The sequence below is a fragment of the Centrocercus urophasianus genome, unplaced genomic scaffold, assembly GCF_019232065.1.
Source record: "Centrocercus urophasianus isolate 14NV4802_14NV808 unplaced genomic scaffold, USGS_Curo_1.0 seq_73, whole genome shotgun sequence".
Taxonomy (NCBI): Eukaryota; Metazoa; Chordata; class Aves; order Galliformes; family Phasianidae; genus Centrocercus; species Centrocercus urophasianus.
Genome location: NW_024885344.1, coordinates 11,087,531 through 11,114,152, shown reverse-complemented (window position 1 = coordinate 11,114,152; position 26,622 = coordinate 11,087,531). Strand labels below are relative to the sequence as shown.

General features: G+C 49.7%; 1 protein-coding gene across 1 annotated transcript in view; it reads left to right on the top strand.

Annotated features, from left to right (window-relative positions):
* The window catches only part of CACNA2D4 (calcium voltage-gated channel auxiliary subunit alpha2delta 4), a 113,619-nt gene that overhangs the window by 86,258 nt on the left and 739 nt on the right, over positions 1–26,622 (top strand). The window contains exons 27-37 of the mRNA XM_042838083.1: positions 8,762–8,823; positions 11,117–11,161; positions 12,079–12,141; positions 14,248–14,318; positions 15,172–15,247; positions 16,971–17,023; positions 18,020–18,075; positions 19,424–19,444; positions 23,450–23,567; positions 25,873–25,985; positions 26,385–26,467. Coding sequence (XP_042694017.1) covers positions 8,762–8,823; positions 11,117–11,161; positions 12,079–12,141; positions 14,248–14,318; positions 15,172–15,247; positions 16,971–17,023; positions 18,020–18,075; positions 19,424–19,444; positions 23,450–23,567; positions 25,873–25,985; positions 26,385–26,467 — 761 coding nt within the window. The remainder of the gene's footprint in view (positions 1–8,761; positions 8,824–11,116; positions 11,162–12,078; positions 12,142–14,247; positions 14,319–15,171; positions 15,248–16,970; positions 17,024–18,019; positions 18,076–19,423; positions 19,445–23,449; positions 23,568–25,872; positions 25,986–26,384; positions 26,468–26,622) is intronic.

Genomic DNA, 26,622 nt, shown 5'->3' with positions numbered 1-26,622 from the left:
TCTCCCAGCTCAGCAGATCGGAGAGAGGCCCAGTTTGGCTCCTGGTTCCATTTCTGTACCTCGCAGGTGTCCTTCAGCTTGCTGGCATTTAGAGCACTGCACTCCCTTCCTGCCAAGCCTGATGGGTGGTGAGTGGGCGGCTTACCCCACAGAGAGCCTCCAGGAGAGAAGGCGATTCAGTGGGAGAATCCCAGTGCTGTGCTGCTCATCTCCCTCCCCACCCCACACATAGATACCTTCCACGTTTCTCACTTGGATGGTACTCTGAAATTGAAATTAATCCTTTGTTGGTTTTATTCCACTTGTGTTCAAAAAAAAGAGTTTGGGCCCATGTTTGAGAAGGATTGTCGGGGCTCAGAAATCTCAATATGACCCAGTCCTTTCCTTAGGTCTCTCATTAGAGGCAAAGGATGCAGTGAGTCTGTACCAGGGAAGTTGCCAGCCTGTCTGAAATGAAAGATGTATTTACATGCTCAGAGTACAAAATGGAGGTACATCAATTTAGCAGCCAGATAGGAAAATGCAAGTTTCATTATCAACCCTTCACAGTTCTGTCTCTGGGCAGATGGACATCTGTCAAATAGTACAGCCAGACAGCCAAGTCAGTGGGCCTCCAGATCAGTTCCAAGAAACCTGTTACATCTTATCTGGACCAAGGTACTTCAGTCATAATCCTTTCTACCTATGCTTCCCAGTCAGTACAGTCAGATGAGGTTCGGCAAGCCTGGGTGATGCCATACATACTGAACATCCCACACCTCCTTATCTGAAACCGCTCTTATCTGCAGTAGCCCAGGAGCTGCTTTTGCCTTTTTTCATAGTCTGCATTCTGAAATTGGTCAGACCCCAAGCTCACTAACCTTCCTAGTGCTTGCTTCACTACTTTTACTTCTGGGAGCTGAGATACCGCAAAGTGAAGAAGCCAGAGTGATGGAAGATCGCTGCCACCCAAGCTGCTGAGTGTCACTCCCACTTTTCCTCCCATTGCACCCTGTCTGCAGGTCCATGGCTGCAGTCCTTTAGAGTCAGTCCATCAGCTGCAAGGACAGTAGCTTCCTGCTCGGTGTCTGGAGCGGGAGGAGAGAGAGGGGGCAGCAAAGACAGTGGGGTGAGGGAAGGAGTTCATTGGTGTCTCACTTCACAAGCTCGTGCCCCTGGCGTATTCCTAGGGGTAGGGATCAACCAGGCATGATGATCTGTGGTGGGGCAGAGCATGAGATGCCAGCAGTAAAAATCCTCTCTGCTCTTACCGTAAGGGAATCGGCGACCCAGCACACACACAGCTCCTGGCAAACCTCCCAAGGAGCGGCTGGCTCTCATTGTTCACACATGATGCGTTTATACTGAACTATGAAGGAGACCTTTTGCTGATTTCTTTTTCTGCCTTAGTGAATTGCATGGATCTGTTTCACTTGGTTGCCACTGTGGCCCCAGTACTGCAGTGTTGCCTGTTAGACTGGCCTGGAAATCTTCTTAACCATCATCCCCCATCATCCTCCCAGAGCATCCAGGAGGGATGTCCCTGCAAAGTCATCACAAACTACACAGGGTCTGAGGATACTTGAGGATCACTGGGACACACACTCTTTACAAGGTGGGAACATTGCCCATAGCTCAGGACATGGTGACAGCTATCAGAACCCAGAGCTTCACCTCCTCGTATGCATGTGGGCCTGCAGAACGCAGCCCCATGCTGCAGGGCCTTCAGGGGCTGGAGGATGTCTTAGGTCTGAGGTGAATTTAGTTTTCTGCAGCTATAGAACAGATAAGGGCATGGCAACATTCACATCCCATCCATATTATTGGATGCAGGGCAGGTCCTACTTCAGACCCTCTGTCCTCACATGGGCATCTCACAGCAAAACCTCAGCTTTGCAGAGTGGCCAAAGGGAGCTTCCCAACTTCCTCACAGCAAGGAGGGGCACAGCTGCGGGGCCTAATTTCAGGCTGCAGCCTTTGCTTGGAGTTCAGGCATGGATGACCCCAGTGTGAATTTGGGTCTCAAATTGTCCTGTGATGGCTGTGAGGCACTGCTCTCTACAGATCCCTAAAAGAAGGTTATGCTGAGGTGGGGTCAGCATCTTCTCCCAGGTAACAGCGATAGGACCAGAGGGAATGGCCTGAAGTTATGCCAGGAGAAGTTCAGGCTGCATATTAGGAAACATTTCTTCTCTGAAAGAGTGATAATGCATCGTCACAGGCTGTCCAGGAAGGTGGTGGAGTCACTGTCCCTGGAGGTGTTCAAGAACCATGTGGATGTGGCACTGGGGGACGTGGTCAGTGGGCTGGCGGTTGGACTAGATGAGATTAGAGGTCTTTTGTAACCTGAATGATTCCATCATTCTACGATTCAGTGCATAAATATACATTATGTATGTCTTGTTTTCCTATTCATAAAAAAGAAACTTATTTTCATTTTTTAAAAAAGGCTGTATGAAAAAATATGCCACATGGTTTGCAAAGCCAGTACCTATATGTGTTAATTATCTGCACAGACTTTATTCAGCCATTCATACAAATATGCATGACAACATAGCCTTTGCCCACCCCAGCAGGTACTCCTGCTTTTTTTTCACAGGGCTCCGTGCCAAACTCTGTACAAACAACACATGGTACTCAGGCTAACAATGAAGATGTTGTAATAAATAAGGCTATTTTTATACGGACAGCTCAAGATATTAAACTGCAGTTTTGGCAACTGGCCACAGTCTGTACATTTCTAATTTTGTGGGTACCCCACACAAGACCCTAGGGGCCATTTTGCAGAACTGCTGAGCACTCACAGCTGTTTTCCAAAATGCTGGCAGCATAGCCAGCAAACTGGTACAGTCTGAAGGAATTAGTGACACTGGGAGCCAAGACGCCCCAGGATCCAGTCCTGCACCTGCTGCTCCTTCCCTGCCTAGCTAAGGGGAAATCTTCGTCTCCCTTTTGACAGCAAGCAAATAACCATCCTCATGCGTCATCAACAACTTAAATTCTCTACTGTCAGTGAGGCAGCTACAGCAGAGAAAGTCTTCAGAACACCACATGACAATGCATGATGATGTATTGCCTGAAAGGCTGGGATGTCAGGCAGTAAACAAACAAAAGAGGCACATGCTTAGCTGTTCCAAAAAAATAACAGTCTCCTGGTTCCCTCCTCCAGCACCATCAGTGCAGTTCTTGAGCGAGGCAGCCTTGTGAGCATGCAGGGAGATGGTACCAGGGGCTGCAGTCCAGCATAGACAACAATCTGCTCTGAATGCTGACACCTCCTAGCTTTCAAGTGCTTGTTTTAGCAATATGAATAAAACTGTATTTCATGTAATCCTCAGCTCGCAGGTGAAGTAACCTTCCCTTTGATTTATCCAAAATGCATTTGAACTGGTATTTAGACATGCAACTCAGTTTTAGCATCCCCCAAGACACACAGAGCATTCTTGCTAGCCAGCACTTCAGTACAGCCACTGCAGGAATCAGGTGTGTGTTGGGAGGTGTTTCTTGCAGCAAGGACAGGAACAGCCTGGGACACTAGCCCATTTCTTCCCACTGACAGCCAGAACACATGTGGTGGTGTGGCACTTTGGAGCACTACCCAGCTGCCAGGAGCATCCCAGTATGGTCATCTGAATTACTGCTTGAGCCACCCAGGGCTGGGACAGATGTCAAGCACTGTGAGCAGCTGCTTGTAACCAAACATGGCAAGTGAGGGAAACTCGATCAGCAACAGGCGGGTGCAGATCAGTCACTGCAGACCTGCCCAGACTCTCAGCTCCAGGTCTCCTCGTGGCCCACTGCTGCTGCTGCCCTCCCTGCTGTGCTGGAATGACGCTTCTGCTTTCCAGAGAGCTCGGCAAATCCTTTGCATTGGGGCTGGAAGAGCCAGAAGAGGGGCAGGGAGCTGGAGATACCCAGGATGAGTGCACCTTGCTAGCATGTGCCATTCACTTTGCTGGAGGAAAGGGTAAAGCCATAATCCAGCATAAAAATTATGTAAGAGGACTTCCCCCCTTCTCCTTGCAAACTGCCCCTCTGCTGAGGATTTACCATAATTCCTCCGAGTGGACAAGATACGCCACAGAGCCTGTGCTGATGTCTGATGGGGAGACAACTCCCTCAAGCCTTTTGCTCATGTGGAATAATTCCCTCGCAAATGTTGTTTGCCCACAGCGGTTAGAGAGAGATCCTCCCCCCGAAATGGGCCCAAGTGACGGCAGCCCGCCTCCTCCCTGCCAGCCCGTCCCCTGCTCTGTGACAGGTCCCTCTGAGCCTCCCAGGGCTATCTTCCAGGGTTCCTTTCCCTGTGTGGTGCCCCACTTCTGCCACAACAGCTCTTCCTTCCTCCTGCCATCCTCTGACAGATCTGCACCTTAAATCCTACTTGCCCGCAACTGGGATGTGCTGGGGCCAGCACATTTGGTTTCCCCCCGATGATACAAATGGTGGTCCTGAGGCATAGTTCTTTGGCCGTAGCCTCTGTCAAGCACAGCAGAGACCTGAGCTCACACATCTCTCTTGCTTAGGATGAGAGGCGGTGGCAGCAATGTGCTGGGCAGGCAGTGAGAGGAGGGGGCAGGATGCCCTGTGCACCATGTGTGTGTGCACGTGTTGGTTCATGCATCCATATGCAGACATACGTGCACGCTACCACTCACACAGTCTTCCCACCACAAGCAAAATCTGTTGGAGGCTTCCGCTCATTTTAGACTCAATTCTCTCCCCCTTTTCTCCCAAGCAGAGCTGCTCTCAGAGGCAACACTAGGAAAGGCTGTAAAGTTCCCCCATGCTGTATTTTTTGCCCTTTTCTCTTTAAAGTTCAGAATCCCAGGCTCAGCCTGCTGGATACAGCTTGGCACTTATTTTTGGGCATGCTAATGGTAGGGCAGCCTCCGCCTCATGTCAGCAGATATGTCCCTGAGCTCTGCCTGTGGAGTTGTACACGCACACACACATGCACCCACATGTATGCACAGTACCCCAAAGCACGTTTGCTGGATGCTGGATCTGTCACCTACCCAGTGCTAGTCTGAGAGAAGGTACATTCAGCTGCCCGCACTGAACTGGGCTAAAATCTACACAGTTGCCCTTCAGCTTCACGTTAACGACTCTGTGGCCCTCCCCAGGGAGGTTGGTTCCGAGAGGCAGCCCCACCGATCTCAGGTAGGCTGGGGAGGACGCGCGGCGGGGAGACGGCTCTACTTACAGGGACAGACGCTCCTCTGAGACACGGGGCTTTTCCAGCGCACCCTGGGCAATCCCAAAGCAAATCCAGCAGAACGTGCCTTTTCGCCCAGCAATCTCAGGGAGGGCTCTAGTTGGCACGGGCTCGGTGGCCAGAAGGCCAGCTGGCCGCACCACACGTGGGGCTGAGGAGCCGCGCACTCAGAGGGCAGCCTGGGGAGCGAGCTGTAATCCCCTGCGAGCAATAAACACAGGGAGAAAGAGCGAGCGGGAGGCGAGAGAAGCAGAGCGCAGGGCTGAGGGTACATCGGCAGCGGCAGCACGGGGACGCGCACCCGTGGTGCCGAGGCATCACTCAGCCGGTGGGCAGGGTCCGATCCGGATCAGTTGGAGGAAGGGACACGGGGGTTTTCCATCTCTCTCAGCCTATCCTGGGGGAAGAACCGTCGCTCGCCTTCAGCCTCACCATCTTCCTCTTGCCCCCTCACTCCTTTCCCTCCCCCAGTGCAAGGGGCCGAGGGGGGCAAGGAGGTGCCAGCTTGGGGGTGACGCAGATTGATGCGAGTCGAGAGGCTGCAAGAGGAGCTCTGAGCCGGGCTGCCTCCTCCCCGCCTCCTCTCGATGTGATGGCTGATCACAATGAGCCGGGGAGAAAGGCAGGCAAAGGGAAACCTGCTGTGTTGGCTATGCATACTATGGGGATGAGACACCCAGTGGGGGGGACACCAAGGGGCTCAGAGCGAGACCCCCTTCCATCAGTGCTGCGGAATGCAGGGTGTGCAGCTCAGGGACTTCGCCAGGCATGGCTGGGTACATCCCAGCCACTGTCACCCCTCCGTGCTGGGATGGAGCATGTCCTGGCCTCTGCTCCCAAGGGGGGCTTATAGGGAAAACTTGACAGGGGGACAGAAAATGGTTGTAGTGAGGGGAATAGTGAAAGAGGGGAGCACTGACACCCACAGTGTGCTCCCCTGGATTGGGGGCGTGGTGGGGAGCGGGTCAGACAGGATGGCACTCCGATTCTAGTGGGTGGCAGCTCTGCCCATGGCAGGGGGCTGGGACTGGATGGGCTCAAGGTCCCTTCCAATCCAAGCTGTTCTATGGTTCGTTCTGTGATTCTAAGTTGTGCTTTCCCCTGCCCAACCTGCTGGTGAAGGGGCACAGGAAGGACCCAAACCCAAGCCCCTGCCTTGTGGGATGTTCCGGGTATCCCACTGCACTCCCACACCCATCCTGCCAAAGCCAACCCCTGCTTGCTGGAAGCTCCAGCCGCTAATGTTTGCCAGGCTTTGCTGATCCACTTCTGTGTGATTTTGGCTTTTTGCTATTTTCAATGTATCTTGAAGTTATTTTTTACATAAATTTTTTAGCTGATTTTCTCAGACGTAATGGGGCAGCTCCTCTTCTGGCTTGGAGGTGGAGAATGGGAATATTTCAGAGATAGGGAGCGGGGAATACAGTGGGAAATAAAGGCTGCCCAGGCACATTCTTTCATTGGAAGTACAGTTTTTATTTAAGCATCAGAGCAGCCACCATGAAAACGGGTTCTGAATGGCAAGGTACATCTTGATAAGCGGTCCCTGGGATGTATCTCACAACTCTTTGTGGCGCCTCTTTGTGACGCGGCAGGCCGGAGAATTAAACCTTGAGAAAAGCTCCTTATGAGAGCAGCATATGGATGATCAAAGAGACAGGCTGGAGAAGGCAGACAGAACGAGAGACGGCAGAGGATGAGCTAATGAGGCAGACATGCTCGGTGAAGGAAGAAGCAGGTGGAGGGGAGGCTGTTCTCTCCGCACTGAACCAAGAAGCTGGTAACAGCGAGTGCTGGCCAGGCCTGCAGGTGGGAAGCTGCCTGCTGCAAGGTAGCTCCTCAGCGTGATGTAGCACCAGTGCGATATGCAAGCATGCAGCATGGCTTGTCCCTGGGTTTTGTTGCATTGCTGGGAAACTGGAGGCGCCCAGGTTATTTGTACATTGGTTGGAATAAAATGATTTGCCACGGTCCCTCCAAGGACTTCAAGGCTGTTGCTGAGCAGTGCACAAGGCCATTCGCAATTTCATGGCCTTGGATCTTTCACTCCTGCAGCACGCACTCTGCAACCAGACCAAAAAGGGCCCTTAGCCATGTTTCAGTGGGAGAAGAGGGTCTTGTTCTAGTCCTCTCCCTCTCAGCTGAGCTGTCTATCCACACCGGGGTGATGAGGAGAGGTGGTACCAGGCAGGAGCATGGGGCAGTCCTTCCGCCATGGCTTCCTTTGACGGGTGCTTTGCAGACAGGCAAACCTGACTGCAAATTCAGAAGGGGACAGACCCTGCGGCTCAGGCTCTGGATGTGCTGCTCCTGCCTTCTGGGCAGAGGCAGGGATGGCAACTAGGGGCTAAGGTCCCTCAGAAGAACACTTTGGGGATAGATGTTCCCACCAGCAAAAACATGAGCCACTCAGTGTGTCTGTGCCATGCAAGGTTAGCTGTGTTGGTGTCAACTCCTCTTTCAGTCTCATAAAACCTATAAGGCCTGGATAATGCTTGGTGGCACTGATGTGATCTGCTGTGATAAGGGGAATAGCTGTTTCCTGAGAAGCTATAAAAGAGAATGAGGAAACTCAAGTGAGAGCTGTGCCTTGTCTAGTTTGTGCAGTGCGGGACTTAGGGCTTAGGGCAGCTGTACAAAATCATTCTTTTCCCCCAGTCACTGGCAGTCAGAGCTGTTCTGCAGCAGGGTAAGGGGCATACACATGAATGGGATTCCATAATCTCTGCAAGCAGTGGGACTGTGACAGGAAGGGCTCTGACACTGCTACAGAAGGCAGAGCTGCCATGATATGGCTGTGACCCTGCTGGTGCCAGGCTTTGTGTGTGCTGCATGGAAATTACCACCACGATACTCTGGTTTTAATTCACACCCATCCAAATGAGAGCATCAGATCTCAGCATCAGAACAGCTGTGTTGTTCTGTCAGGGAGACCCTGCCTGGCTTCTTCCAGTGTGGGGCTGTGCCATGCTTCAGGAACATGGTGCTGGGAATAGAAGAGCAATTAAGCTGAGAAATTAGGGTGCACTTCATTAAGAAACACAAACTTCTTGGAGTGTGCACTGGGCTGGGCTGGGGTAACACTGCAGTACTACTCCACATGCTCTCCTCAAGGGGCATTAGTGGTTTTGTGCTTTTGAGGTGGCTTAAAAGCCGTTTCAATCACTGTTGTTTCCCCCTGAGAAAGGGGAGGTTCGCATCCCTTCTTCACGCTGCCCTACTTTTTGCTGATTGATACTGGGTTGTAAGGAGATGAGACAGGGAGGATCAGAGCAGTCCATTCCGGCTGGACAAACCCACAAAGGGCAGAGATGAAAGCGCACAGGCTCTCTCTGTGTTGTTTTTTTAGGGGGATGTTGTTTCAGTGGTGGTATTCTCAGTTTGTAGGTCGGCAGTATTCAGCAGGAGGGAGGTGTCAGTGCCTCAGTGTAGCAGCCAGCGTCCTCCTCAGCCCTACCTTGTTAAAGCCTTGACTCTCAACTGCAGTCTGTTTAGCACTCCTCTCCTAACTTAGTCTTTCTCTTTCTCACACGTTCCTCTTTTCCTCCTCCCTTATTCCCATAGCGGTGGGCGTGCAAATCAAGCTGGAGTTACTCCAACGCAAGTTCTGGATGGCCATGCAGCAGGTAGGAGCATCACTGAGCGTGCAGGCAAAGCAGTGCTCTTGGTCAGCTGGGCCAGGGCTGCAGTGCATCATGCACAGTGGTGGTATCTTCGTAAGGGCTGCAGTGAAATTCATATTAAAAGATTTTGAAAGTAGATTAGTTGGAAGCCACACGTTTCCCTAATCCTCTGACAGCACTAATGCCGCCTGAGCCCCAGGTCTGCTCCATAATCACTACGGTGATGGTGTCAGCATCCCAGCCCAGCATGAGCTCTGCTGCATATGACATTTAATTGTAGAAACATGTCTCTGCTCATCCTGCCTTTCAGAAACCTCACAGAAATCTGAAATTTCAGGAACGTGGGGGAAAAAAAATATTCTGTCCTCTTTTATCATCTTGATGATGGTAACAAAATGCTACGAGCTTGCCAAAATACAAATGATTTGCTGCAGGGATAAAGTTTCAGTGTTGTGCTCATTCTGAAGCCTTGCTGTGCCATGAGGAAGCTGTCCTCCTCTGAGGGGCAGAAGAGGGGAAACCCCATCCTACTAGCACCGGGGGCTTTCCTCATGGGTTTTGCCACTGGCAGGGACAACAGACTCTGGGCTGGAGCAGCATGCAGTGGACATGATCTTGGTGGTCAGCAGGGAAGAGTCAGAAGTTGAGGGCTGGGAAAACAGGGGGCTGGGAGGGTACTCAGGAGGCTGGGTAGCAGGAGGCAGAGGCACCCCATCTCTTGCAGACCATACCCTTGTGGCTCAAACACAAACATGGGCACAAGCCCATTTCAGCTGTTTGAAAATAGGGGTGCTTATGACAGAAGCTGAAAGGAGGCTTCTGTTCCAAGCACCTGTACAACATGGTTGTAGGAAAAATCCTGCCAGGCTTCCTGTGACCATAGACTGACATGGACAGTACTAACAGCTCTGTTTTCTCTCTCCTGCTGCCCTGGACACACTGCATCGGCTGCCCCCAGCCCAACGATACCGATGTAAGTAGGCGTTGGCTGGCATTGCTGAGTACACTGGGTGCCAGTGCATGAAGGTCATGGTGTGCAGGGGGTCTGAGGGTCATGACTTTCATGACTTTCATGACTAAGGGGGAGACGGCCCCAGTCTGTGTGTCCCGTATATGTGACCCCCAGGTGGTCACGCTGGCTCCTTATGGCTGTATTTCTCTGCTGTGCTGTGTAAAGACAGCAGTGAGGCTTTGCTTGCATCTGTGGGTGAAGCCACCTTCCCCACAGCCTCCTTGAGCTGCTTGGAGCTGTAGTGCAAACAATGTGACAATCACTGGCCCTCCCTCGAAACTGAGCAGAGGGATGGAAACCTGGAAATAGAGTTTGTTCTAAACTCAGGATGAGAAACAAATCCTACCTTGGAGTAATGGCTTTGTTGTATTTTGAAATTTGCTTCTTGGTATTGAGAATCATCCAGAAAGAGGCTGGGGCTTCTGCATAATAAGGGCTTTGCAGAGAGAAAGGGCAGTGGGGGGGGAGGGGGGAGCAGGCAGGCTGCAACACGTCAGCATCCTCCCCTGGCCCTGGAAGACCTCTGGCAGGAAGGGGACCCCATGTACAGAAATGGCAATGCCGTGTCAGCTTCCCTTTCTCAGTTGCTAGCACGAATAGCGTGAAAAATAACACAAAGAGACAGACATGGGCAGCCACCACCAACTCTGAACAATTACAGAATCAATAAGCACCTGAAGGGCTTTGTTACTCGCCACTTAACCCCTCGTGTCCCCACCCGGTTCAGTGTTGTGAAACACACGTCAAATCTAGTACACAGAAATCCTAAATGAAACAAATGGATGGTGCCCGGGGCTACACAACCACCATTCACATCCTATTTTATCATTAGCTGTCCTGAGAATAAAGAAACCAACAGCAATAACAACAACAACAAAAAAAAACCCCGCCTGAGAATAATCCCGATCTAAAATACCATGCCATGTATTTCCCAGCAGATGCTGAAATACGTGCTGTTTCCTTGCCAGCACACAGCAGCCTCTGCTAGCACAGCAGAGCTGGCTGCTGCCCCTTCCCTTACCAGCCCTGGCTCTGCTCTGGGCACAGAGTTCTGCTGAGAGCATGCTGGGGCAGCTAAGGGGACATTGCTCAATGGGGAGGCACAGCACAAGGACTGCACATGGCCATGGACTGACCGGCCTGAGGGTGCTTCTTGTCTTGTTCCAAATGCCAGCTGACCTGCAGAGCTTCATGAGATGCTGGTGTGGAGACCCTGTGCAGTCCCAAGGGGGAGTCTGGAAGATGAGATCACGTCTTGATGTAATTCCTGCTTTTTCTTTCCAGTGCAGTGCCTTCGATGGTGCCTGTCCGCTCAGCTGTCAGGACGATGTAAGTTGCCCAGATTTCCTCTCTGTATCTGCAATGGGAACTACTGATGGTCATGGAGGCCTCTATCTCTCCAGACATCAGGTGCTGCCTGCCATCTCACAAGAGGTTGCATAGCTAGGGTAGGACAGCTTAGATATTCCCTTGACTTAGATGTTCTCCTAGTAGTGACATCAACTGAGATGTCAGCCCTGCCCGCAGCAAGGGATTGGGGCCAGATGATCTTTAAGGTCCATTCCAAGCTAGGCCATGCTATGATTCTATGCCAGCTGAGCCCACCAGGGACACCTGGTCTCTAGCCATCCATCTCTTCTAAGGCAGTCCCACCAGTGTCACCAGCCTGCCAGAGAGAGAGGCTAGCAGTATGACAGTATGTGCTGGACTGTTCTCTTTGCATTTATGCCACTGCTTTGCATGTCTCAGCATACTGAGGACACGATATTGTGCCCAGGAGAGTGGAATCACCACAGTTATCTTCCCGTGTTCATCTAGGACTATGATTTTTGGAGCCCCGTGCCTCCATTTCCTACTTTGCAAAGTAAAAATGATAAAAGCAGCACAGGTACTAAGTGGTGAGGAGAGGGTTATTTAATGAGTGGTTATAAAATATGAATTATGGAGATGGAAAACAGTAGAAGAGGGATACCCTCCAGATATCCTGTCAATGCCTACAGGATGTATCATCTCTTTAAGAGTGGTTCAAACTGTGTTAGCCCTACATACAGCCATAGCATGACAGCATCTCTGCCACAAGCTGAATACCTCAAAATGGGTAAGCAGAGGGAAGTCAGTGCTCCAAAGCCTGTGTTAGCTGTGTTATGGGGCAAGGCATGGCAGTGTTGGGGCTGAGCCCACACACTTCACTCTGTGGAAGCCAGCACAGCACTGTCTCTGATGTCACTTCTCTTTCATCTCCGCAGGTTCTGAATTGCTTCCTCATTGATAATAATGGCTTTATCCTTGTTTCCAAAAGACCTCCAGAGGTAAGAGTACATAAGAGAAGGAGGGGAGGGTGCATGGTGTGCTCACTGAACACCAGTGAAGCCCAACAAGGGCTATGAGGGTGGCCAGGTTGTGGTGACACTTGGCTGTGTGGTGAAGGGACAACACATCCCAGGTAAGGCAGGAGTTTGTGATGATAAGGAAGGAACCGGTCATGTCATCCTTTTGTTTCCTTTTCTCCTGTGGATGTGACTGGGACAAGCAATACGTCTATGATAGAAGAAAACATGTCTTAGCAGCTATAGTTCTTTGCAAGTGTTGGCAAAACAGTAGTAGGGGAGGATGAATGGCAGACTGCATTTCAGTTTCTCACAAAGCCTGTAGCAGAGTATCTCATAAGAGGCTGTTCAAGAAGTTGTAGTTTGAAAGTGGAGCATGAGGTAGTGTCATTCATCTCAAAGCAGCTGGGACAGAAAAGAAAAAGGAGGAATAAAACAGGATTTTGGTAATAAAAATTTGTGTGTCCCATAATTTTCCATCTGGAGTCATCTTGGTTACCACGCTCGTAATAGGCTGGCAAAAGAAAAAAGTGAGATTGTGAATCCAGCAGACAATACACAATAATTTCAAAGAAGCCAAAATGAGGGCTGCTGGGACTCACAAAACAAAGTGAATCTGCACCACTGTATCACCAGGGGGTGATACAGACAGATATAAAGATATAAAGAGGGCACACTGCAAAGAAAAACCAGCCTCTTTTCTGTCAGGACAGTGACCTACCTGGCACAGTGACTATTTCAGTAAAGGTCCCTGTTCAACTACTTGTTTTGCCAAAAATAAAACAAAGAAAACTTGAACAATAAAGAAAATACTGCTTGTTCCAGTTACTGTGCTTGTTTCCCAGCATAACCATGAGCATACACACTCTTAAACCCCAAAGAGAATTCAAGACAGCAGTAGCATTAAATCAGTATCTGTGCTTCTTAGCCTTGCTAGCTGAATGATGCTCACTTGGTGCTCTGCAGCCCCTCTGTCCCATCCCACGCCCTGCCCTGTGGAGATCCTTTGGGCCCCTGTAACCACTGCCTGAAGCTTATCAACAGCCAGATCACAGAAAAAAAGAAGTACCAGAGGTGACATTTTGTGCTGTGAACCTCTGAAATCGCCAGGACATGTGGAAACCCAGAGCCGGGAATAAGGACAAACATGGCAGAGGGATTCTTAGGGGAGCCCCATCTGTGGTCCTGCAGCGGCCCTCTGCCCTTGTCACAGCAAGGAGTGAGAAAAGCTATTTCATGCTCAGACACCTTCGACATCAGGGATGATTAAAATCCAAGTGCTCAAAGGGGAGTTGATGTTACATACTTACTTGCATAGTGAAACATCTTTTAAAGCTTGTTGGGAAGATAGTATCTTCCCATAACCATGTAGATGATTACCATATGATCTTAGGTAAATTTATATACGGAATCTATTTAAGATTTGCTTGTTTGTTTTTGGAAATGCCCAGCTCAAAAAAATGGAGTAATCTGTCATCTGCTAGTGCTTTCTAAATAACTAGGGGCCTATCAAAGAAAAGTAAGAGGAAAAGTAAGATGTCCCCTCAAACTGCAGGGATGACTCCATTGTAGATGGGAGCTACTTGTTATGTCAAACTCCATGAGTCAGGAAGAGACAAAGGACAGCACATTTCTTCAGTATCATTATGAGTATTTTATTTTCTTGCTTGCAAGCAGTGAGCTTGGCAGATTCTGAGCAATTTTTGAATGGATTTGTCATGATTTAGTAATCAAGAAAGCCAGAATTGTTCTTTATGTGAAATCTCTAGAGCAGCAGTTCTCAGGTCTGGGGTTGAGATATTTGAGGTCGTTGACATCAAAACATAAATGGGACCAGAAGACCACAAAGTCCACATTTAATCCAGGCATGCCAGTGGGATCTGGGGACTGTTAACTGGGCTGGTGGTAGGGGAAGTCCTCACCAGCTGAAGGTCAAAGCTCAGCACTGCCTTCTTACAGGCATGTGTGGTGTGTAGTGCACCTCCAGACAGTCTAGGTTAGCTGTAGCAGGAAAGAAATTTTACTCTAGACATGGAAATTTTACTCTTGATAGCTTATGCCATTTTTTCCCCTTTCTTGTGCTTGCAGATTGGAAAATTCCTTGGTGCAGTGGATGGCTCAGTAATGACCCAGCTACTGAACATGGGCATGTTCAGACGGTAAGCGGGGGTCCCTGCTTCATGCTTATCCTTGCTCAGCTGATGTGTGGGGCAGAGCACGTTAGGCTCAGCAAGCAGTCCTACTCAGCAGTGCAGGATGACTGAATAGGCATCTGTGGCTCTTTGCTACCAGAGCAACTTCAGCTGCCCACATCCTCCCCTGACAGGCTCCGCCATTGTCACCCCACAGCATGTTTCTCCTCCTCTCTGTTCCTCCTACGGCTTGACGCACTGAGATGTACAACGCCAGTCTTAGTGTTGCCAGAGAACAGCTGCTCTCTGCCTTTTTCAGGGCACAGTACTATGGAAATGCACCCTGGCATTTGAGGTGAAAGCACTTCATTTTCTCCCACCACTTGGAAGGCCTTTCCATGAGAGATGGAATGAGGGGTCTCAGAGGCGGCACTGCATTTGTCTGAGAACATTCCTTCCCTTATAAAATCTTTTATAAAATCTCTCTGACCACCTCTCTCCATTCTCCCAGCACATTTCAAAAGAAAACTCAGATATTCAGTGACATGAAAGCAGGAAGTGGGGGAACTTACGGAATACACAATTATAATTCTCCAGCTTCAGATTCTGCTTTACTCATCACCTGTAATTAGGGATGCATTGCTTCCCATACTGACCCAGTTACATTAATCCAAGTCCCATATTTCTCCTTTTTCAAAGTCCAGCACTGACCTAACAGCAAAGACATATTTAAGCAGGCCACTGCTTTAATTCTTCCACACAGAAGCATTTTTGTAGAATGGGACCCAGGTAGGATAAAGTAGCATAGGCTGCCATGAGTGGCCCATAGTCGGTTGTGTTGCTTGCTCTTCACTGCCTGCTTATTTTGTTTTAATTGCAGGGTGACAATGTATGACTACCAAGCAATGTGCAAGGTGCCCTACCACCACCACAGTGGTGCCCGGCCGCTGCTCAGTGTACGTATCCCACTGCACACAGGGATTGTCTGTGGAGGCTTTTTCCTTGGGCATCTCCGACAAAGTGGTGTAGCACATGTAGTGTAGCACATTGCCCAGAAGAGCTTAAGGGCCATTTACTTCCAAGTGCTGGGAAGATCTAGACTCATCTGAGACAAGTTTCTGAGGCAGTAATGGCCACTGACAGTGGTTTCTAATTTGACTATTGGCATGTAGGACCCTACTGACGATTGGAAGAAACAGGAAGGGAGCAGGAACCAGACTATACCAGCTTGCAGCTGAAATGAACAGAAATGCTTTCACAGGACGTGTTTTCATTCAGCAGTCCCAAAGGGAGAGTACCCCTGACAGTGAACAGAGCATCAGAGAGGCAAAGTTGTCAGCCTTTCAGGTGAAGCGTGAGTGGGCTGGGAGTAACAGAAAGAAGGGTCAAAGCTGCTGAGAAGAGCTGACAGCCCAGAGAATAAACTGTCAGAGGTTGCAACCTCTCTTTAATCTGATACAACAGATAACATAATTCCTCTCTACCTTTCTAGCAGCCTTGACCAGGCAGAACTAAGCGTTAATCAATACTCAATCCAATTCGAATTAGCTAAAGTAACCCTAAACAGAGATATATTTATTATTGATATGATGATTTGACTGTTGAAAGTGTGGTATGCTGGAAGTACATCTAATGGCATAACACTGTCATTTTTTTTTCTAGTAAAATAATTTTCAACAAAGTATTCATTTTAATAGCTATACTGAAACTGGATAGATAAAATATTGTGATTGTACTGAAAATATTTGCTTGATTGAGAATTGAAAAAAATGTCAAAATATATCAGCTGCCAAAAGTAGGTGAACTGAGAAGAGAACAAAAGAATCAACCTCCAAATTCCATCTCTCCTTTTGTCCCTGTAGCAAAATCCTCAGAAAGGAAGAAAGAAAAGTCCATTTATAGATATATATATAGTTCGAAGGAAAAAAATCAGTCAAATCTCCAATCATTTTACTACTTGCTGACATATCTTGCTTGAAGATAAGCCAATTAGCAGTAATTAAACATTCTCTCATGTCCAATGACTGTTGCATGTTTTGGGTTCCAGGACATGAGTGTAAGTTGGAGAGGGAGAAATGAAGCTTAAACATGGTTACTTACCCCGAAGTGAAGAACCAGCAGGATCCTCTGCAGAATAATTGGCCCTGGGATGATGCTGGATTTTCAGTTCATAGCAGAACAGATGGAAGACAGTACAAGTCATGCCATCTTGAGGAAAGGCTGCATGAAATCACAGTTAAACTTAATCAATAGCAGATAACACCAACTCCTGGACAATGCTGTAGCTTGTCCCAGAAACACCACTTGCAATTGGAATATAAAAGCTTCCTAGAATGGTGGTGCCCCATTTAGCTATATTTCTCTCCTGCTCTGAGCTTTCAAGGTCATCCATACTGGAGAGAAATCATCAAGCAATTACATCTTCAAAGTCCTTCACACATCTGTGATAAACTCCCTGACCCTGACTGGGAGGGGTGAGAAGATATTATTAGCAGCAAGGCAGTTGCTGCTTCTGATGTATTTGAGTGTTTTCCAGTGATGCCCAGACCTTGAATTTCCAACCTTCAGGAGCTCTGAGCAATGGAGGGAATTGATCTGAAACATGGGGTCCTGCATAACAACTGTATACTCTCTGACCAGGTCCTTATAGTGTGTCTCATTTCTTCTTTTGTTCTCTAGCCAATTTATGCCTTTCTAGCTGCACTGAAATGGCTGATAAGTGATTTCCTCATGTGAGTACAAAAAGATGCGGGTATTTGGGAGGCTCAGACTAGCCGGGGTGAGAGCTGAGAGGACTGTGAGCAGAGGCTATGCATAGGACATTGCTGTCAGCCTTTTTGTGACGTTCAGCCTGGTGCATTGCTCCCGGGAGGCAGAAAGCTATTACTAATTCCCATTTCACAGAGGCAGAGGCAGAGGCCCTGAGCAGGTCTGGGATTTACCTGAAGTCACTCAGTACAAAGCGGCAAAGTCAGAAATAGGACTTGGGTCTCTGGAGGCCCTGCAGGTCCTTGATGCTAAGTCCTCCTCCCTGTCTCACTCTCCTATGATAAGTGATTCCCCCACGGGGTGAGGGAGGCCAGAAGGAAGCAGGAAGCTCCCATCTGAGTGGCAGGTGAGGGAGAAGAGAGGGGTCTTGTGTCAAGCTCTGAATCAGGCATACTTCACACCACAGAAGGAATAAAAATTAAAGCTCAAATCAGGATCAAGCTCAGATTAAGACCAGAGCTGCTCAGCTTTCTGAGCCCAGGCTGAAACAATGATTGTGAACATCCCAACTCTAGAGGCAGCAATGATCCAGGTGCTGGGCCTTCAGCCTGTTGGCACAGCACAGTTCAACATGGTTTGTGGCTAAAGTCTGTGTCACCACAGTGCTGGCTCCCCGCAAGCCACCTGTGCCCCTCTGGGGCTGCCACTTTCAGCCCTTCACCAGTAGGTCCCTGAACAGTATATCCTTCAGGGAAAGCCCACTCAGTTATTCCACCGTATAGATCCCACAGTACAGATCTACACACCATAAATAAACAAATAAATAAACCTAACAAACAGACAAACAAATTAAAAAATTCAGACTTGCACTGCCAGGAAACTTGCAGTACACTTGTTAGAGGTGATGCACACTGGGCCGCAGGGCCATCTCTTGCATCCTTAATGACATCCTTGATGACTGACCCTTACATCCTTCCAGGCTGCTGAAAAAGCATCCCCTGTTCTTGCTCTTTTGACAGCTTCCTGTTGGAGTTTAACATGAGTAGCTTCTGGCACTCTGACAATGTGGCAGACGGTGAGTATGCGGCAGTCCAGCCACCCCATAGCAAGTGAGTGTCACCACTGCTGGTGGCAGCAGTAGCTGTATGGAGAAGCCAAGCCTCATGGAAGAACACACCATCCCATCACATTTCCCTTTGCAGACACTGGAAGCCAGCTTCTAGGTCTCAGCACCACCCTGTTTCCCTCCCACCCCCATCTCAGCCTGCCCAAGCTCAAGGAAAAGTCTGTGCAGCTCACAGATTTCTTTCCTCAGTGTTTTTGCAAGGAGAAAGGGAGGCTTTTCCTTCCAAGCACCCCGCCCTGCATGCATGTCTATCAGCCAAAAAGTCCTCCAGTTGGAAGGGTTTCCTGTCTTTCATAGTGATGGCTCACAGGATGGGACACAGTGATGCTGCATCAGCAGGCTCTGCGGAACTAGCAGGAAAGCCTGTAAGATTCAACCAAGAACAAGCTTCTTTGCATCCTTTGATTCAACCATGCTGTGGGATTCTCTGTTGAGTCATCCTGCGTGGATCAAACAACGCACTGAGAGTCTTTGCTTTCCCACTGGCTTTAGAAGCTGGTGGCACCTGGCACCACACAGCAGCTGTGTGCAGCAGAGGAAGCAGAGAGGTGTGGGTTAGGGGTCTAGGTTGAGATCCACTGACTTGCCCTGTAGCTACTATGCTGCCTGCTCAGAGTGTTCTGGAAGCCTCTGTCATCCCATCCCTGCAGGCAGGGAATGTCAGTGGCCCCAAGGTAGCCCTAAAGGACAGGCAAGATCTACACTCCTGTATGTAGCAGTGTAGATGCCATCGCTGCTTCCTTACAGACTGTCAGCACTAGTGGTGCTTTGGGTGATGACAGAGGAACATTCCCTGCTAGCTGTGGGACTTTCCTGGTCTTAACAAGGTAACATTCATTTTCAGAGAGCAAATTGCCCTTCTAGTCAGAGAACCAGCCCAGCATCTGGGTGCTGTCAGTCCCACTTACCTCTTCCAAAGGGGATCTCCAGACACAGCAGTAGAAGTTACAGTTTTCCTCTGTGAGGCGCTGATGGATGCTGTTTAACTTGCATGGAGTGTCCTCCTGCAGAAATCAGTGGGAAAGAGTCAGATGAGCAAGTACAAGATTTCTTATAGTGACGTTATGAATGGTAAATGGCTGCAACTTTATTTAATTTTTGTTTGAGGATGTCTGAGGGGGAAGGGAGAAGGTTCTTGCTGCTGCACTACTCATCACCATTTCATTTTGTGCTTTCTTCAACTCTCCTATATCATCTCCATGCCTGCTATGTGCAAACTCATCTCCATTGTGCTGCCATCATGTGAACCTGTCTCATGGCTCCATCTTCACTGTTTGTGTGCATGCCACTCATCCAGCCAAGGCTGTCTTCCATCACTGTAAGTAGAACCAGTGAGTAGCAAAAAAGAGGAGGATCTAGCTAGAAATCCCAGGCTAGAAATGACAATTTTCCCCTTTTTGGACAACAGGGAATTTGCAGAAGGATGTCACGGTGGTGTGGCAGTGCCTGGCTATTTCCCTCCACTCCTCGTTTAGCTGGCTGAGCTGGGAAGGGACACACCAGCCTGCTCAGTAACTGCAGGCACAAATGAAACCATCACATAATGACTGTAGAACAGATGGGCCCTTAGCTGCTGTGATGTGGTTTGTCCCTCACTATGTCTCCCAGCAGCCCCTGTCTTTTCAGGTGTTGCACCAAAATCAATGCCTTGTGTGGGTCCCATAGTCTTCACATATTAAGAAGCATTTAAGTCTCCTTTTCCACACCCCACGGTTTAGCTCCTTCTGATGAATAACAGCCCAGCCCCAGGGTAATGCAGAATTACATTCAAGCAGTTTAACTGATAAGTATATGCTCTAGCTCATAAATCCACTCCAGCAGGAAAGCTGGAAATCCCTCCAGACAGAGTCCAGACTGTGGCTGTGTTTGTATCTCACTGCTTCCATACCTGGCTCATGTTTGCCGGTTTGCGCTCTGCCCTGCAAGACGTATGTGTGAGACAGAGATAGAGAAATAGAGACAGTTGGAATGTGCCTCATGCGTGAAGAAAAGGAAGAGCAGGGGAGTGTGGCTGATGAGAAACTGAGGGTCCGTGCACGGGGGAGGGAGTGGCAGGGTGAAAGGAAACCACTGGAGCTGGAAGGAATGGGTTGCACATGTTGTTAGGAACGGGCTGAAGATTTTTGCCAGGGATGTTAACATTTTCTTGACTGCCTGCCAAAGCTGGTGAATGCAAAGCGTATGTAGAGAAGGAGACATTTTGTGGGAGAGAAACTGAGTACACGTGAATTCAGGGATACGTACGGAGGAATTAATGTTAGGGGATCTAATAATGCACATCCCTGCTCAGTGTGCACTGATCCTATTTCTGCTTCCCAAATTCTTGTGCTTTCTGGGAAGGCAAGGCTTGCCACTGGAGTATGGGCATGATTGATTCAGACTGCACTCCTTGTGCAAATCTGCTTCCCAGAGATGGTGAAAAGACATTTTTGCTTCCACAGATTTCTCAGTGCTCTCAGCATCTCCCTCCCCTCTCTGTCAGTAAGGGCTTCTGCTTTTATGGACAACAGTGCAGATTTGAAGGCCTTTAATTAAGCCACAGATACTCCCAGCCAAGACACGCAGCCTAAGAAAGAATATTTCTAGAATTCTGGAGCTCAGAAAAGTTCCTTTCTGACTGCAAGATAATGTACTCAGAGGATATTTTACAAGCTCATCAGTTAAATTCTGTGTTTTGTATTTGTATCTAAGCAGCAGATTTTGTCTCATTTGTACCAGAGTAAATCCACTGACATGGGCGCAGACATTCGTGACGTATGCTGGTGGCAAAGGGCTCACAATCTGGGCTGCACAGTTCGCAGCAAGGAGCAGGGCCGCCTTTGCTATTCAGAAGGATTGGTTGCCAACTGCCTGACAAAGTCTTTCTGGAAGTGCAGATGGCAGCAATGACAGCCGGGAATTAACTCACGCTTTGCTATAAAGTTTGCAATTTGTTATCAGCTCCTCCAACTGTTTACTAAGCCCTGACCGCCAGGCTCTCAGAGCTGCTGATAGCGTTTTGATGTTCAGTGTGTGCACGCAGAGGCTCAGTCCCAGCGTGCTGCTGATGCTGCACATGCTGCTGGGCCCTCTGAGATTCAGAACACTGCTGCAGCTGCATTGCTTCCAGGCAAATTAAGTGGCAGTAGGCTTAAGCATAATCTCTGTCTCAGGTCTTGTCTTGGTTCAGAAGTCAGAGATTGTAAAGTTGCTTGTTTTCATTTAGCCCATGCCACAAGGCTGATCTAAGACAGCCTGTGCAGGAGCTTTAAAGTACATCTTAGTGCATGTGACAAGGTTAACCCAGAGCAAGGCAACTGTGGATGCCCATGAAAGGTTGTGGGCAGAAATGTTAGCAACCAGCCCATACTGCCAGGGCTGAATTGCTCTTGCAGGGGCCAGTCCTGCAGTACTTTCCATCACTTACCTCTGGTCTGGTTTGGGAGCTGCATCAGAGCTTGGGTAGACGTGTGCCTGTAAACAGTGCTGGGCTGGCTGAGGCTCCAGGTATGTTCTTGGTGTTGGTTTAGCTGCCTTTCCTAGTAAGGCCCTGTTCTCCAAACCCACCAACTCCAGCACAACGACCCTGATTATTCATCACTACTTCTATCCTGTATTTTGTAAGCCTGGGTCTGATTCACCCCCTACCTGTGCTCCATCCTTCACACCACTGTTTTCGTATTGCTTTAACTCCATCCACTTCAACGACACTGCACCAACAAGCTGAAGCTAGTGGAGAATGAATTGCTTTGCTGGGGATATAGGAAAAATGAGGACCTGGATAAAATCTCTGTTTTGTCAGGACCATGACATGAGCAGCATGATAAATTCTTGCAGGCAGTTGTGCAACACCTGTGGGGCTGAGGGGTCAGGCCAATTCTCTTTAATGTTTCCATAAATTACGTGGACACAGGACTTTAAGGTATACTAAGTAAGTTTGCAGACAACTCTAATACGGAGGAGCTGTTGACTCCCTCGAGGGCAGAGAGGACTTGCAGAGAGATCCTGACAAATTAAAGGGCTGGGAAATTACCAACTGTGTGAAGTTTAACGAGATCAAGTACTGGAATCAGCCCCTGGATATATGTACAGAGTGGGGGACAAGAGGTAGGAGAGCTGCCCTGCGAAAAGGAATTGGGGGTTCTGATTGATGGCAAGTTAAACACAAGTCAGCAGTGTGCCCTGGCAGCCCAAAGGGCCAACCATGTCCTGGGGTGCATCAGGGCCAGTACTGCAGCCAGGCAAGGGAAGGGGCTGTCCCATTCTGCTCTGTGCATGTGGCTTCACTTCAAGCTCTGTGTGCAGGTTTCGGTGCCACAACATAAGAAGGACATAAAACTATGAGAGCATCCGGAGGAGGGCTGTGAAGATGGTGAGGGGTGTGCAGGGCAAGGTGTGTGAGGAGCAGCTTGGGGGTTAGGGACACGTTCTTCACCAGAGGGAGATGGGCATGGAACAGGCTGCGCAGGGGAAGCTGTCACAGATGTGGGGTCTTGGCACATACGTTCCCAAAGAGGTGTGTGCCTGTGATAGTCTGGCCACGGGATATGGAATTAGATATTTTCCAAGCCACTAGTATGGCAAATGAAGTCTGAAGGAAAGGGTTCCTGCTCCATTCTTCCCTCTCTGTTAGTCCTTCAGGGATTTCGCTGGCTAGTTTATGGTCACCTGCTTTGTAGCTGCTCTGTGCTGGAAAGTGCTAGTAGCTTTTGTCATCAAAGCACAAATGGAGATATTATCAAGGGTGCTGAATACTGATGCTGAATTCAAGTCCTGTCTGCTTCTGGATCTGTAAAAAAAAAGAAACCCAAACATGCTACTGAGAGGCATCATAGCCTGGAAGGATTTCAGTGGGAGGTGAGAGCTCAGGTGAAGAGCACAAGGTGCAGCTGTGGGGGATCTGTGTCGCAGGGAAGCATTTAAATCTTTGTTGTATGCTCGGAGCCCTTTGTATAACACTGCGTGCCCGGGACCAGGCGGGACACGAGGCCTCGGTGAGGACAGCAGGCTGGCAGCACTGTAGCCTCTCGCCCTGCTCTGCGCAGGGCCAGACGGTGTGAGCCGTAGAGCAGCCCTGCACACGCTGGTTTTCCCGCACCACCTAGTGGGAGCCGGGATGGCTGCAGTGCTCAGCTGCTGCTCCTCGGGTAGGCTATGGGCAGAACGGGACAGGCCTTGATGGAGCCCTAGTTTATAGAATCATTCAGGTTATAAAAGACCACTAAGATCATCCAGTCCAACCACCAGCCCATCCCCACCGTGCCCACGGCACCTCATATCACAGTGCAGACCTCTCCTTTGTGTTCCTCTGACGTTGCCTGTTCTCTCCCTCCTCCCCACGCAGCCCACAGGCACAAGAAGCACGACACACTGCAGCCCTGCGACACAGAGTACCCCGTGTTCGTGTACGAGCCGACCATCAAGGAAACCAACGGGCTGATCGAGTGCGGGGACTGCCAAAAGTAAGAGCTACAGCTGTCCTTCAGCGCCCGTGCCCAAGCAGTGCCAGCACTGCAGCCTGGTGGCAGTGGGAATGGTGACAACCTGAGAAGAGCCACTCGCCACCGTGCCCAGCACATGTCCCGTGCTGTGTGTGCAGCGAGCGCGTCCCCAGAGAGGGGAATGGCCCCGCTGCAACTTCTTGATAAAGAGAAGAATCAGAGCCATTGTTAATAAGCAGAGGTGTCAGGAGGAGGAGGGAGAGAGCATTCAAAAAAAAAAAAAAGGTCTCTTTCCATTCTGCAAATTTCAGAAAGGAACCCTCTGTTTTTTCACGTTTCTGGCAAATGTTTTCTCCTTAAAATTTTCCTTTTTGCAGTGCTTTCAGCTTTCCTTTCCGCTTTTCATTCTCCCTTTTTTCTGTTTTTCTACCAAAAAAAAAAAAAAAGAAAGAAAAGGAGGGATTAGGAGAAAAAAAGAAGTGTTAAACCAAAAGAAAGCAAAACACGGGTACACATTTTAATTTCTGTTTTCATTTTAAGCGAATGAGCAGTCAAAAATAACAGAAAGGCATTGTGAGAAGAGCCATTTTCAGCAGTCACATGGCACCCTCAGCACTCACGTGTAGAAAGGTGAAGAGAGGATGAATTTCCACTGGCCTAGCTTTTCCTAATGTGCTGTTGCACAGACCCACAGAGGCCAAAGAGATCTGACTGGAATCCCTCGTAAAGCAAAGCAAAGCCCTACCTGGTCTGGCTTCAGTCTTGGACTAGCTGCAGGAAAGAATTAAAGGTCAGGAAAACAGCCTGTGCTAGTCAGCACGGCTTGATGAAGAACAGGCTGTGCCACGCATTGCCTGAGCTCAGAGCATGGATTTGCTGACAAAGGTTGTAGGGGGAGTTCTGTAAGGCACAGACCAGCACCTTGCCCCATGGGGATGCAGCATGCCTTGCCTGATGCTCAGCACTGCAGCAGCAAGCCAGGCTCTGCTCTGTTCCTGTATGGTTATAGGTGCGGGCTGGGGTCATAGCCCTGGAGCTGGGTGTGCCTGTTGCACCTTTCATGCAGATGTTCAAGGGGAATGAGAGCCCCAGCGTGGGCTCTGTGGAGTGTTAGCTGATGACCTGCTCAGACACACAGGCCTTCCCGGTGCCTCTTAGAAATTCCAGATGGTTCCCAGTGCAGGGAGAAGCTGGGCACTGCTTCGTTCTGGGCACCTCCATTGTGATGGCAGGGTTAAAATCTGCCTGTCCGACCTCCTGGAGCAGTCATCACTCAGGAAGGAACAAAACAGCCTCAGCAAGTGGCAGCGTGTGACATTCAGCACCTCTAGAAACAAATATGAAGTTCCCTGAAGGCAAGAAGCAGACAATGGGCAGTGAGCTGTCAGGGAAATTGGTTCTTCAGAGCAGTTGAGTCGATCAGGGCATCCTCACAAACTTGTATGCCCACAGCCCGACCCAGAAGCCCTCTGCCTCAGCCAAGAGGAGGAACAGAAGTGGCACAGATGAGGCATGGGGTGGGAGGTGATGCAAACTGGTGAGTTGGCACTATGCAGCCACAGGTACACACAGCCTCCTATGTGCAGAGCCATTTCTGAGCTGCCCAGGTACGTGCACGTGTGTGCACACTCATGCACAGTCACACACACACGTGCATGCTCTGCCCACATCAGCCCTCCAGCTCCTGCACAGCCTACACTCCCTCATGCAGGTCCTCACGTGGGTGTTGTCACGCAAAGACTTGCATCTGGGCTCATCCTTATTTGCATGTGCCCATGCTCACCCCTGGACCTTTCTGCTCATCCCTCAGGGAAGGGAAGGGACAGACAGACTCAAAGCTGCAAGAAGATGAAGCACTCACGATGTTACTGGGATTCTTCATGGCTCACTCAAGTAATGTGATGTTCAGAACTCTGCCCCTTGAGGACCACAGAGCACACAGTCCCTCTTGTTGTTTGGGCACAAATACAGATTGGCTGAGTTGCCAGCCACCTCCTGATGAAGCTGGGCCTTCCAGCTATGCTCCTCTGAGCTACGCTGCCCAGTTTCATGCTGCCTCCATGTGCCTGAGGAGTGGGTCTGCTCGGAGTTGGTTTTTGGTCATTTGGGTTCTGCTTCTGATTTTGGCTTTTGCGCCCTGTGGAGCTGTGCTTCTGAGCTGGCTGGGCACTTCTCCGTAGCAAGGTGTACTCCTCACTCCTTCCCCGCCTTCTGCTGCTTCCCTTTCCAGAGCTGCTTGCTTTCCTTTGGGTTTGTTTGCACCAGGCAGTGGTGGTGCCATGCAGGGTCTGGCTGCCATTTCTCCATCTCTCTCTTTTCTTCGCAGAATGTTTGTGGCCCAGCAGATTGCCAGCAGCAACCTGCTGCTTCTTGTGACAGATGCCACCTGCGACTGCAGCATCTTCCCACCTGTCCTGCTGGATGCGAAAGAAGTCAAATATATCCTTCTGCTGTGTGCTTTTGGGCTCAGGGCTGGTGAGGGTGGAAAACCTGCTCCCTTGGCAGTTCCTATGGGGAAAAGTGTGGAGTGCACAGCCTGCCTGTGGGATAGCAGGAGGCAGGGAAACGGAACAGTGTGGTGGAGAAAGCAGCGCTGCTGCTGGGCCTCCTGCATACATTTCTGCCATTCCCAGCCATTGGTCATTCCTCGTCTTCTTCTGGCTCCTGGAGGCCTCCCAGCCCATGCCCCTGCAACATGCAGCTGGGAGGCTGCTGCCCTTCCCTGACCTACCCTGCTCGGACCCAAGGCCATGCAGAAGCACCCATAGGTTTGCACCCCGTCGCTGTGTGCTGCAATTGTGCCTCATCTCTCTGCCTGTGTCCTTAACAGCCCTGCACACAACGCATCGGTGAAGTGTGACCGCATGCGCTCCCAGAAGCTGAGGCGGCGACCAGACACGTGCCACGCGTTTCACCCCGAGGTATGGCTGTGGGTATACCCCGAGGTGTGACTGAACAACCCCAGCTCCCTCAGCCTCATCATAACACTTGTGCTCCAGACCCCTCGTGGCTCCATTGCCCTTCTCTGAGCACACTCCAGGGCCTCAATGTCCTCCTTGCACTGAGGGGCCAGAAC